The sequence below is a fragment of the Zalophus californianus genome, chromosome 17, assembly GCF_009762305.2.
Source record: "Zalophus californianus isolate mZalCal1 chromosome 17, mZalCal1.pri.v2, whole genome shotgun sequence".
Classification (NCBI taxonomy): Eukaryota; Metazoa; Chordata; class Mammalia; order Carnivora; family Otariidae; genus Zalophus; species Zalophus californianus.
The window spans coordinates 58,143,251-58,157,702 of record NC_045611.1 but is presented as its reverse complement, the minus strand read 5'-3'; the positions used below and the strand labels follow the sequence as shown (position 1 = coordinate 58,157,702).

At 38.1% G+C, this 14,452-nt stretch overlaps 1 protein-coding gene across 5 annotated transcripts in view; it reads right to left on the bottom strand.

The window, feature by feature from the left end:
- Nucleotides 1–225: 225 nt before the first annotated feature.
- Nucleotides 226–14,452, bottom strand: part of LOC113935495 (zinc finger protein 470) — a 47,751-nt gene continuing 33,524 nt past the window's right edge. For 2 of the 5 annotated variants that reach the window (XM_027617483.2, XM_035724930.1), the window contains exons 4-7: nt 14,410–14,451; nt 9,479–9,605; nt 9,209–9,304; nt 226–7,170 (exon numbers count right to left, since the gene is read on the bottom strand). In XM_027617483.2, the coding sequence (XP_027473284.1) occupies nt 5,297–7,170; nt 9,209–9,304; nt 9,479–9,605; nt 14,410–14,451 (2,139 nt within the window). In that variant the 3' untranslated portion in view covers nt 226–5,296. The remainder of the gene's footprint in view (nt 7,171–9,208; nt 9,305–9,478; nt 9,606–14,409; nt 14,452) is intronic. The other 3 variants (XM_035724931.1, XM_027617486.2, XM_027617487.2) reach the window with 2 other exon arrangements.

Here is a 14,452-nt window from a genome sequence, read left to right as displayed (position 1 = left end):
ATTTATGAACTCAACTGAATCCTCCCAGCCAAGCTACTTGCCACCTAAGGAGAGCGCTGCAGACAGGAGAGGTCACACAGGAGCAAAGTGGGGTTGCTGGGGGAGGACCCAGGTCTCCTGGCTGGGAGCCTCTTACACCATAAACCTGGAATCCAGGTACAAAAGCGCTTGCTGAATGAATGACCACAGAAATACAAAAATCAGCTAGATAATCTTGGGTGGTGACTCATGATTTCTTAACTGGATATTTTATTTTGAGATAAACGTAGATTCACATGCAGTTGCAAAAAATAAATTGGAAACCATACAGAAAGATCCCCCGTATCCTTCATCTGGTTGCGTCCCCAACAGTGACGTCTTGGAATATCGGAACGAGGCTGTTGATGTAGACGTTGCCAAGATACAGAATATTTCCATCACCACTAGGTTCCTCCACGTGGCTCTTTCATAACCACACACCCATTTTTCCTCCAGACCTCATCCTTCCGTAACCCCATCGATAATTTGTCCTCTGCATCCATAATTTTGTTTTCAAAAATGTTATGCAATAGGCTTCTTATTTCCCATTCAGCATAATTCTCGAGATTTATCCAAGTTGTTATACGTATCAGTTTATTACTTTATTGCCAAATTCTATCTCATGGTATTGACACACCACAATTTGGGTATCACATCTGGGATGTTTCCACTTTGGGGCTATTCCAGGTATTTTTTGTGTTTGTTTTTTTTTCTCTCTTTTCACTGTGGTAAAATCACATATATTTTGGATATTAACCCTTATCAGATATTTGGTTTGCAAATATTCTCCCATTCCATAGACTGCCCTTTCACTGTTGTTTCCTTATGACAGGTTTTGTGTGAACATAAATCTCTATTTCTCTGTGATAAATGCCCAGGGATCCAATTTCTAGGTCATACGGTATTTGTATTTTTAGTTTTTTCTTATTTAAACAAACTGCCACACTGTTTCCCAAAATAACTGTGCCATCTTACACCCCTACCAGCAATTTACGAGATAAGAAGAGGTTAGGGCACAGCACAGAGGGATGACCACATGAAGACAGAGAGAGAAGGTGGCCATCTACAAGCCAAGGAGAGAAGCCTCAGAAGAAACCTACCCTACCCACACCTCAATTTTATAGAACTGTAAGAAAACATTTCTGTACTTAAGTCACCCAGTCTGTGGCATTTCATTATGACAGCCCTCCCAAACTAAGGCACCTAGGCAGGTGGGGCTAGAGGCTCTTCCAGAGCTGACCAAGCCCTAAGGGGTCTTAAGTTCCTCTTCTGGGCACAGTCACCATCCCGACCTCACCCAAAGGCTAAGAGCTGGGGGCTAACACTCTCTGCCCTTCCTCTTCCCTGAAGGAGAAGCTCTGGCAACCAGATGGTACCAAGGCAGGTACCTGGTTCCTTCAATGCAGAAATACCACTGCTGCTGCTGTCTTTGTGTGTGTGTGAAGGGTAAATGGACCCAGGAGAGGGGAGCCTGGGAGGAACTGTGGGGGCTGCAGCCTGAGCCTCTGTTTCTTCCAGAGCCCCTGGATCAGGATCCATACCAGCCAGCAGGTGGGATTTTGGTGATGCTCAGGCAGGTCTGTGGGTCCAGGTGCCCTGCACCTCTGACCATCCCTTAGGATGTCTTATGCACTCCTAACTCATGAGTACTGGTTCCATGATGGGGTTCATTTTTATTTGAATAATCCACAAATGACCTAGCCCAAAAAATGCAGGAGGAGATCAGAGTCAATTTGTCTGCTTGGGGATGCCCTGAGCATCAGAGATGCCAGATAGGGGTCATCCTTCTTTCAGGTAGAGAGAGAGAGAGGACCTACTGTCAGACAGCATGACCAATATTACAGGCTCTCAGTGCACACGCCACCAGGTGTGGAGTTGGTTTTCAGGAGGACACAAGGATGGGGTGTGGCCCCCTCTACTCCATGAGCTGGGCCGGCATCCCATTCATGAGGACTCTGCCCTCATGACCTAGTCACCTTCCAAAGACCCCACCGGCATCATATACACTTTGGACTTAGCATTCCTCTTTCTCTTTAAACTGCCATAATCCAGGATCCTGACCTCTACTCATTTCAGGTGACTACAAATAATAATTTACTTCTATGTTTACCCAGTGCACACCATGAGCTCTTTCTTAGGCTAGAAAAGAACGGGAGTCTTACTTGCTCCATCTCACCTAAAAACCAATCCCTAATACCTCAAATTTTCCAAAGATTCTACAGCCTATCACCTAATCTTCATATCAAACTCTGTATTGGTTAAGCTTCTTTAACTGCAAGCAAATGAGCAAAGTCGGTAAAAAATGAAGTACTGGAAGAATAGCAGGTAGTTCGAAGAAGTACAGCCTTAGAAAGCACAAAAACTAGAGTGACCCCAAAGATCTCAGCCATGAGAACACCAGTGTCATCGCTTTAGGGAGCTGCCATTGGATGATACAGACCCAACTGCCTCTCAAACTCCAGAGAGAATCTGATTAGCCAAGACCATCAAAGCCATATGGTACAGTATGTCAGTTGCTCAAAGGAAAAGAAGAGATGGTGTACTCAAAAAAGGAGGAGGCATGGAAAAGAGGGCAGAGAAAAACAGAAAAATACATATTTTAACTTTTATGTTTGATATTACAACTATGAGTTTATATTAGAACACAGATCTGAAAATGGTTTTCATTTAGTATAATACAACTATCCTTCTATGGCTATATACACATTTATACTTCTTTTTTCAACAGCTGCATGTAATTCTATTGAATGCATATACCATAATTAACTTACCCATTTGCCCAATACCCTAATAGTTTCTAATAGAGTTCACCATTAAAAATAATTTTTGCCATTATACATTTACCTACCTTTGTACACTTTGGTTTTTGAGGAATAATGATTCAAACGGTATATACGCACATAAATTTATATAACCGACGGTGGAATTGTCTTGTTTTTGACACAGTCACTAGATATAATCCCTTTTCTATGATTTAAAAATCATTGGGGAAAAAAGTAGATTAACATCACTTTATTTTGCATTTCCTTGATTACTAGTGATACTGGATCATTTCCATTAGCTGCTTTTTCATCTTCTTTGAACTGGCCATTAGCTTTGTCCGTTTTTTTCTACTGAATTCCCGGTGTTACTATTTATTTGTAATAATGCTTTGAATATCAGGAATTATTATCCTTTGTTATATTGGTTTGCAAACATTTTCTTTCAATCTCATATTTGTATATTTGACTTTGATATTTTCCACACATAAATGTTATCTTAACGTCAGCTCCAGGGTTATGTGTAATACTTAAGAAGGTCTGCCTCAAAATTATATTGTTTTTCTTGTATTTTAATACTGTACTTAGATCTTTGATCTTTCAGAGCTTCATTAGTGTACAAGGTATACTCCTGTCTTTCCATAGAGCTAATTGTCCCAACACCACTTGATTAATCCATCTTCCCCCCACCGCAATGAAAAATCCTTTTTATCACAAATAAAGGGAGTCTAATAGGACCACCCATCCCCTAGTCTCTATCCCAAAGTAAAGAGAGCCCCAAAGCTCCGTTTTCTAGCACTCATGCCCTCTGGATAAGAGATCCCCTCACATGGCCTACTATGCTGCCACAGGTAACAGTCAAAAGAGAGAACCTAAAAGCACTGTGTGCTCCAAGTAAGACTACTCCTCCAGGGGTGGGGGTATTCTTTTTTAGGTAATGAAATGTGGTAACGGTTGCACAAATCTGAACATACTAAGTCTCTGAATTGTATATTTTAAATGGGTGGATTGTATGGTATGTGAATTATATCTCAGTAAGGCTGTTACAAACAAACAAACAAACAAAAAACCCTCCACCAGACCCAAAATCACTATTGATAAAGAGTGAAGAGAACGCTCATGATCCTTTTTAAACACTCAATTCTCTCTTCCTGCAACACTGAAAGCATAATTATCTACCTTAGGACTAAATGACTATTCTCATTATGCCCACTCTATCTGACAGTTCCCTGCTTCTAATGCCCATATGTTCTGGGAATAGTAAGGCACTTCTTGCCATCACTCCCTAGCTCCTTCTTTCAGTGATTTCTCATCATGGTACATATTGCATACTTATCACATAGTATGTATTTCGACTTTGTCTTCTCCCACCAGGTCTGTAGGGGCAAAAACTTGCATATTTTGCACTCTGCTGTATCCCCGGCACCTAAAAACACGGCCTGGCACATTAGTAAATGCTCAGTTAATGTTAAGTGAGTGAGTACTACATTCCTTACTATAGCACAATTCTATATTCTATAGATGGTCAGAATCAGCTCATCAACTTAAATATATATTGGGATTTTTACTGGACTATCAATAAATTTACATATTTAACACAGGGAGAAATATCTTTGCCAGACTCTTTCTATACAAAGACAGGTCTAGCTTTCCATTTAGTGTACTTTTTAATATTTAAAAAGTAAGTTTAAGTTTTAAGATCTACATTCATAAGCTAACTGTAGGATATGTTTTTGTTTTGGTACCAGTCTTGTCAGTTTCACAGAGTAAGATGGGCAGCTTTACTGTATTTATTTTATGCTCTAGAAGAATTCAAACATCACAGGAATTGTCTGTGCTTTTCTACAGGTCAAAGTGTTAAACTACCTTCTTCTGTTTATTTCATGGCTATTTATCAAGTTTTCTAGCTTGCTGACTTTAGTTTGTTCTTAATATCTGCCTAATCCTACATTCTACCAAATGCCTTTGTTCCAACTGGCCTATTCTAAGTGCCAGGCAAAGTGAGAGTCCCTCATCAGCAATGCTACAAGTCCTTGTATTTAGTCATACAGAGGGAGTGGTAAGCCAACATGTGACCTTGTTCATCATAGAATCTTTCAATTCTGAATGTGTCCATTTTTCTACCTCCTGGGAAAGCAGAGAGTTCTTTGTCTTCTCTAAAATGTATAGGTTTCTTAGTCTTAACCTACTAGATTTTACATGCAGCTGAACATGACAGCAAGGAAATCTTTACCTTAATGGCACTAATTATATGTCAAGGGTTGTGTGCTAAGCCCTTTAAATGGATGATCTAACATATTCTTAAAGATGTTTTAAATGGGAAAGTAAAATAGATTTTTATTTTTAAAAGATTAAGCTGGCTACAGTGTTAAAAATGCACTTGAGGGGAAGAGCAAGAGGGATAATGGTTGTAACATTATGGTAAAAATAAAAATGAGACGGGTTCATCTTGGACTATGATGATGGGACATAGACTGGAAAAAAGTGGACAGATCCTAGAGGCATTTAGAAGATTGAATCTAGAGAACTTGGTGGAATGGGGGTGAGGAGGAGGGAATAATTGAGGATGACTCTCCAGTATGAATTCGCTGATGATGAGCAAGATGTACACTCTGCCTGAAGGCTTTCCCACATTCTTTACATTCATAGGGCCTTTCTCCAGTATGAATTCTCTTATGAAGTGTAAGATGGGCAATCTGGCTGAAGGCTTTGCTACATTCCTTACACTCATAAGGTTTTTCTCCTGTATGAATTCTTTGATGTAGAGTAAGGGATTTACGATGGCTAAAGGCTTTCCCACAAACATTACATTCATAAGGTTTCTCGCCTGTATGACATCTCTGGTGACAAATCAGGGATGCTCTCTGTCTGAATGCCTTTCCACATTCAAGACACACATATGGTCTTTTGCCAGTGTGGAGTCTCTGATGTTGAACAAGATAGGAACCATCACTAAAGGCCTTCCCACATTCAATACATTCATAAGGCTTCTCACCAGTATGAACTCTCTGGTGTTGAACAAGGTGTGCAATTTGACTGAAGGCCTTACCACATTCCTTACATTCATAAGGTTTCTCTCCAGTGTGTATTTTCTGATGTTGTGCAAGGTGTGCATTTTGGCTGAAAGTTTTGCTGCATTCCTTACATTCATAAGGTTTCTCTCCAGTATGAATTCTCTGATGATGAGCAAGGTGTGTGCTCTGCCGAAACGCTTTCCCACATTCTTTACATTCATAGGGTTTCTCTCCAGTATGAACTCTTTGATGAAGAGTAAGTGAGCCACGATGGCTAAAGGCTTTCTCACAGATATTACACTCATAAGGTTTCTCTCCTGTATGAATTCTCTGATGTACAGTCAGGGACGAGCCATGGCTAAAAGCCTTCCCACACACATTACATTTGTAAGGTCTCTCTCCAGTATGAATTCTCTTATGCTGAATAAGGCCTATGTGATCAGTGAAAGCCTTCCCACAATCAATACAATCAAACGGTTTCTCTCCAGTATGATAATACCTCCGATGACGTATAAGAGAAGCATTCTGCCTGAAAGCTTTCCCACAGTCAATACATTCATATGGTCTTTTTCCAGTGTGAATCCTTCGATGATGAGCTAGGGATGAACAATCACTAAAAGCCTTCCCACATTCAATACATTCATAAGGTTTCTCTCCGGTATGAACTCTCTGATGTTGAGCAAGATGTGCAAGCTGGCTGAAGGCTTTATTACACTGCTTACATTGATAAGGTTTTTCTCCAGTATGAACTCTCTGATGTTGAATAAGATGAGCATTCTGACTGAAGGCTTTCCCACATTCAGTACATTCAAACGGTTTTTCTCCGGTATGTATTCTCTGATGTTGAGCAAGGTGGGCACTCTGGCTAAAGGCTTTCCCACATTCAATACATTCATAGGGTTTCTCTCCGGTATGAATTCTTTGATGAAGAGTAAGGGTTGAGATTTTGCTGAAAGTTTTCTCACAGTCATTACATTTCAAAAGTTTCTTTTCTCCATAGACTTCCTTGTGCTTTTTAACAAATGAATGTGTTTTTAAACTTTTCTTATCTGTGTCAAAATTATATATTCCCTCTTCGATGGGAAATACCTGCTTTAGATAAGATAATCTTTTCAGATGAAAAACTGTCCCAGATTTGTTAAAGCGGTCTCTCTTCTCAATAAGGCTGTCTATATGAGTGACTGTCTCTTGACTAAAATGTGTCTTCTGACTTATCAGCTCCCTTGTAAACAGGTCTTCACATTTCCAGTTTACCCCTAATGTGGAACATTTAAGGTCACAGCTTGGAAGACTTTCCATTATCATTGCCTGGGATAATTTTTCTTCATAAATGCCCTGGTTTGGAGATAATTCCTTGGTCATCCAAATATATTCCAAATCTGAAAGATATTAAGAAAGCAAATGTCTCCTTTACTTAAGGCTAGAAGAATGGAAACTTCCAAAGTGAAACCATGTGAATCAGTTACTGAAGACCACAGAAGTCTTTGACAATTGTTATATTAAGTTAGGCAATGCAACCATCTTTGCATTTTTGGAATAAACCCTCCTGGCCTCTGGTGTATTATTTCAATATGACTTTTTATTTAAAGTTATGTATCAATATTCATAATTGAGATTTGTCTGTATCTTCCTTTTTTGATGCTATTTCAGTAAGATTTTGGCATCAAGTGTTATGTTGTCTTCATAAACACAACTTTTTAAAGTTCTCTTTTTTATTTTGTCATGGAACATTTTAAACAATATTGATGATATTTTTCCTTATGGGTTTTACAGAATTTATTTGTGAAACTATTCAGCGTTGTTGCTTCTGTTCTTGGGGGAGGCAGTTCTAAGATAACTTTCTACATTTCTTCAATGGTAACCAGTCTGTTTAAATTTTCTATCTCTTCTGGTGTCAGTTGTGGTAATTTATATTCTCCTAAAACATTACCCATCTCATCTAGGTTTTCAAATTATTTACAGAAAATTGAGGAAAATAGATTCATATTCTTTTTTTATGTATAAGTCTTTTAAATACTTATGCATCAATGGTTACTATTATTTTTGTTTTCTCTCATTTGTTTATATATTTGACAGTTTATATATTTTATTGGTTTTCTAAAGAAGCACCAATTTGATTTTCATTAAATCTACTATTTTCTAGTTCATTTATTCCTATTTTTATCTCCAGCAGTGTAAGTCACTATACATAACTTATTTTAGTTTTCCTTAGACTCTTTTTGTTCTTTTTCTAATATCTTGAGTTGGATGCTTATTTATATTTTTTCTCATTTCTTATTTACTAATGTATACCATTAGGGCTAGAAGTGACCTACCAACATCCTCTTCTTGAACCTATGAGAACTGGAAGCAGGAAAACTCCATACTACAAGTTACAGAATAAATTGTAACCATCTCACTTGAGGCTGATTCCACTGTAATATGTAATCTATAAACTCTTATCTAGCTTTCATACCAGAAAAACAGCTTTCAAGCAAGGCAGGGAAAAAATAAATTAATTAAAAAAAATAAACTGGGCCAAAAATCCCAATGAGTACAAAAGTGGGCAGATAATGAACAAAGAGAAAGGAGATAATGTTAGTTACCTAATTTACTCATCTTTTATATGAGAATCAAATGATGATGTTTTGAATCTCAAGTGGATGCATTTTATTTTATTTGAGACAGAACATGCAGGAAGAGTTAGAGGGAGAAGCAGACTCCCTGCTGAGCAGAGAGCCCGATGCGGGGCTTGATCCCAGAACCCTGAGGTCATGACCTGAGCCAAAGGCAGATGCTTAACGGACTGAGCCACCCAGGCGCCCCAAGTGGATGAATTTTAAAATACAGATTTAAAAATATACCAAGACATAAGGGTTAACAACTTGTAGGACTAAAACCTTTTCAATTCAAGGAGTGGGATGGTTTGAAGGGAAAAAAAACCCAGATATAAACAACAAAGCAAAAATCAATAACAAAACAGAAACACTAAAGACAAAAATAATTAAAAGCAAAGGGAAGAGCATAACTATAATAATTGTTAACCTGATAAGCTCACATTTTAAAGAAAATATTTAAACCAGTTCAAAAAACTAAACATAAATTTGTCTAAAGAATTCAGAAATACTCAACATCAGAGATGATTATACAATACGGTACTTGAGAACTAGGTAAACATCATAGAACATAATAAGAGTTCACAATCAGATCGTGGTATCTGCAGGAAATAAGTAAAGGTAAAAATGGCATGTCATACCACTGGAGAACATCTATTTAAAATATAGTGTTAGAACGAAAAGTTTCAATTTGAGACGGATTTTGAGAGGTGTTTTCCAACAAGTATCAGAGAAGGAACATCTTTTCTTTCTTTCTTTTTTTTTTTTTTAGAGAAGAAACATCTTGAGAATAGTTTCCCCAACTCTAGTTATCTGCACTTACCTGGGCAGAGACCTCCTGTCATCTCTCCTTTCATCATCCAAGGCTCTTTACCTTGCTCCAATAAGGCAATCACATCTGGTTTAGAAATGCAAAGACCTGCATATAAGAAAAGATAAGAAAATTGGCTAGGCTGTAGATATTGCAGAGCTATGACCCAGTCCAAATGGTATTGAGAGAAAAGGGATATTGTAGGGAAATGCTGATAAAGGCATAAAAAAAGACTACTGAGGTGAAAAGACTCCAAAATGGGGAGGAGGAAGACACTCTTACCCAATGAAAGCAGGTTCCTATAGTTCTCTAGCATCACTTTCTTATACAAAGTCCTTTGAGCAAGATTCAGCCATTCCCATTCGTCTTGGGAGAAGTCTATGGCCACATCCGTGAAAGTCACTGAATCCTGAAATGACACAAAAATAATCTTGCTAAATCTTCATGCCATTACGTAGCTGGCTCTAGGGGTAAAGGGCTATGCTGTTTACACTATGGGGGGAAGAAAAAACCAAACACGGTGGGTAAGTAATTACACCAGGGTATAAATCATCCAGGTCATACACTTAGCTACTGGACAACTTTTCTGCCTAGTTATATCATCCATATTAGGAAAAAGAAAAAATACGAGAGACACTCTCTGCTCTTCAAACACTTACAATTTTATAGTGGTGAGAAGATATTCTCATTAAGAAAAAATGTTGACTGAAGACAGAACATCAAGTACTAAATTGCAGTTGGCCTTGAACAACACAGGTTTGAACTTCACAAGTCCACTTCCATGTGAATTTTTTTCAGTAAATAAGTACAGTACTGTAAGTGTATTTCCTCTTCCGTATGACTTTAACAATTTCTTTTCTTTAGTTCACTTTATTGTAAGAATATAACATATAATACACATAGCATACAAAATACATATTACTCAACTGTTTATATTTTAATCAGTAAGGCTTCTAGTTAACAGTAGGCTATTAGTAGTTATATTTGGGGGGAACAAAGTTATATATGGATTTTCAACTATGCAGGGATCAAAGCCCCCAACCCCCACGTTGTTCAAAGGTCAACTATATTTTATCTATGTTAGGAGCTAGACCACTTTTAATTCCTTTGGGACTGTGGGGGAAAGTTTCAAGGGAGGATGCTGACCTCACGAACATGATTTCAACCTCCACAATATATTCTAAGAAATCTTAGTATTCTGAGATGTTAAGAGGTACGTCTAAAAAATGAGAGAGAAAAAAATGCCTAGCAATACTTTTTCCTTGTCACATAAAAATATATTTGCATTAGGAAAACACATTTGGAAAGCTGGTTTTTTTTAATCTGCTGAGAAGTACCAAAAGAGATCACATGAGATGAGCACAACCTGTTTTGTTATATGGGCTGAATTTCCTAACCAACCAGGAAGAGATACCAGTCATCCATTTTGTGGTTGCTGGCAGATTTTCCATTTCTTACTTTGTGATTTCACTTATATCAACCTTTAAGAATGAGTTTTGAATAAACACCAGTTGTGAATAAAGCCAGAGAAAAAGCTCAGATTATTCCAAAGAATTCAGGCTCTGGCACTGACTAGCTAGGTGATCTTGGCAAAGTTAATAACTGCACATGCCTGTTTCCCCACACACAAAAAAATGGGAATAATTTTGGTAGCTACCTCACAGCTGCATTGTGCGAATCAAATGAGGTAACAGTCACGGTCCCTGGCTAAGTGCTCAAGTATTGTTAACAAAGACAACAATGAAGGGGGATAGGAAAGAAGGAACAGGAGGGCGAGGCCAAGCACAGGTGAAAATATTTGGTTTAACACTTCAACAAAAGTTTCACTTGTTTTATTTTACCTAATTTCAATATACTATAGTAGTTAAGAACATGGTCTCTGAAGCCAGACTATGTTCAAATCCTGTTCTGTTCAGTAAGCTGAAGATACTAGTTTTGCTTTCAACCTTTGGAGAGTTTTTTTTTTTAAAGATTTTATTTATTTAACAGAGAGAGACACAGCGAGAGAGGGAACACAAGCAGGGGGAGTGGGAGAGGGAGAAGCAGGCTTCCCGCCGAGCAGGGAGCCTGACGCGTGGCTCGATCCCAGGACCCCGGGATCATGACCTGAGCCGAAGGCAGTCGCTCAACGACTGAGCCACCCAGGCGCCCCCTTTGGAGATATTTTAAATAACTCAGAAGAACAGTGTACTGTATCTACACATACGTATTTACCATTTCTGTTGTACTTTCTTCATTCCTGATGTTCCACTTCCCTTCTTATAATTTCTATCTGAAGAACTTCCTTTTGCAATTCTTTTAGAAATCTGTCAATGAATTTTCTTAGTTTTCCTTCATATGAGAAACTATTTCACCTTCAGTTTTGAAGGCAATTTTTGCTTGACATATAATGCTGGGTTGACAGTTCTTTCCTCTGAGTGCTTTTTAAGTTATTCTACTTCCTTCTGACTGCCATGATTTCTGATTGAAAATCCACAGAACTGAAATCACTGCTGCCCTATATGTTAAGCATCATTTTTCTCTGGCTGGTTTCAAGAGTTTTCCCCTTATCTGTAGTGTTCAGCAGTCTGATTATAAAGCTCCCAAGCAAGGATTTCTTTTGAGTTTATCATGCTGGAGTTTGCTGAACTTCATGGAGCCACAAGTTTATGTCTTTCACTAAAGTTGGGAATTTTTCAGCCATTATTTCTTCAAGTATTTTTTCTACACTTCACTTTCTCCTTTTTGGGACTTAAATGATACAAATGTTAAACATTTGCTATTGTCCCACAGAGCCCTGAAGCTCTCTTCAATCTTTTATCTATCGTTCAGATGAGATAGTTTCTCTTTACCTTCAAGTTCACTCTTTCCACTGTCATCTCCATAATGCCACTAAGCCCATCCAGTGAGCTTATTTTCGTAATTATATTTTTGATTTCTTACTGATATTTTCTATTTCTTTGCTGAGACAATCTATTTGCTTCACGAGTGTTTACTTGTTCAAGAATTTTTATAATAGCTGCTTTAAAATCTTTGTCAGATAATTCCAACATATACATCACATCAATGTTAGTATCTGGTGATTATCTTTTTCCCTGTGAATTGAAATTTCCCTGATTTTCCATAAGCTGAGTAATTTTAGGTAGTATCCTTGACATTTTAGATGTTACAAGACTCTATATCTTGTTTAAATTATATGGAGAATGTTGATACTTTGTTCGGGCTCCATTTCCAAAGCCTATGAAGTGACATTCACCTCTGTCCTACTCGGTGGCCAGAGATCTGTCCTGGATTTCACTTCTCATAGACTGTGGTATGCTCTTCAGGGCCAGATACATGCATGAGCAACTTAGAGTGAGCCCAGGAGTTAATGAACAACTTCAAATGGTTGATTTCCAAAGCTCCTCCTTCTCTGTGGTCTCTCCAGTGTTTTCTACTTCCTAGGGGACCCCCTTTTTAGTCCTCTGGCCAGATAACTGGGGCTTATTTATTCCACTCTACTGTGCAGCTACCCTGACCGTACCCACCCCTGGGGCCAAGCAAGGAAAGAACAGAAGCAGAAAAAAAAAAGGCAATAAGAGTTTACTCCACCCTCTGGGGAACACAGCTTCTTCAATTACAGAGAAAACTTCTCCTCCTTCAGAGTTTTAGACTTCTGCAGACCCCACTGCTACTGTCTCAGGGCACAAGAAAACAGAACTTTTTTTTTTTTTTTTAAAGATTTTATTTATTTATTTGACAGAGAGAGAGAGACACAGTGAGAGAGGGAACACAAGCAGGGGGAGTGGGAGAGGGAGAAGCAGGCTTCCCACAGAGCAGGGAGCCTGATGTGGGGCTCGATCCCAGGACCCTGGGATCATGACCTGAGCTGAAGGCAGACATTTAACGACTGAGTCACCCAGGTGCCCAGAGAACTTTTTTTTTTTAAGGTAGATTTCCATCCACCCTCTCTGAGCATTAGATCCCCTTCCTACTTCTTGAGCCTGAACTAGGTTTTCTCCTGCAGTTCTTTTTATCCATGACAAAACCCCCTTCTGGGTTTTGTGCTTTGTTGAATCGATGGTACGAGATACTGGGAGGGGGAAAAAAAGGTAAACACATCACATTTTGGGTTTCTTCCCCAATCAACCTGCTACTATTTACTTTTTAGAGACCTCAGATTGCTGCTCCATGCATGCTGTTCTGGTTCTATAGCAACTTTCAGTGGGAAAGACAGGGTAAAGTATGCTCAGTCCATCTTACCCAGAACAAGGACTCTCCCAAATTCAGTGTAAGTTATTATTAGTTTTAAAATTAACATTCCATTGGATATAAAAAGCCTCCTGATGTTTAGGGTTTCTTATGCATCAAACTTCATATTGTAGGTTTTTCACATATATGTGTGTGTGTATATATGTGTGTGAAAATATATATACTGTGTATATAATGTGTGTGATACATATTGTATGAAGAACTACATGGGCACATAGGCTAACAGTAGCTACACAGGCAAACAGAAGCATACAAAGCTAACGTTTATATAGTGCTTATTACGTGCCAGGTACTTTTCTAAATACTTAAAATGCATTAACTCATTAATGCTCACAACAGTACTGTACATTAGCTACTAGTATTATTCCCATTTTATGGCTGAGGAAACTGAAATTAAGGTGATATATCTAGTATACAGTGGAGCTAGGAATTGTACCCAGGAAGTCTGCTGCCACGGTCCTGTTATTAATCTTTATGCCATGCTCTGCCACTCTTAAAATAGTTCCCTCTCACAAGTAACAACACTGCTTACTAATGTTTAAATGCTTAGGAAACAAGTTCCATTGGTAGTGCATGTTTTGTGGCATTATATCTGATCAGAAAAGGTGTTTTGCTTTGATATAAGTTGCTCATTGTGTCTTTTACATAAAATAAAGACAATTTTACTATCCTGTTACTTTTTATTTGGTAAGTTTTTTAAGTTTATTAATCAGATTTTATAATTTCTTACAATAAAATTTGCTGATGACACTCATTTAGCAGTTCACTTTAATCAGAACATGAATTACAGTTCTTAAATCTACTATTGGTTGTAAAAATATTAAAATTGTTCTGGAGTAAAGCTTGAGAAACTCTAATCCACAAGACATGAAAAATTAGAATTTGGTCCAAGAAAATAATCAGTGATGAGGGCAAAAATTCAACAACAAAGATGATCACTGCAATAATCTCAGTTAAATAATAGAACATTGGTAATAATTTACCTTTGGAACAAAGGTCTGATTAAATAGATTATGGCATTCACCC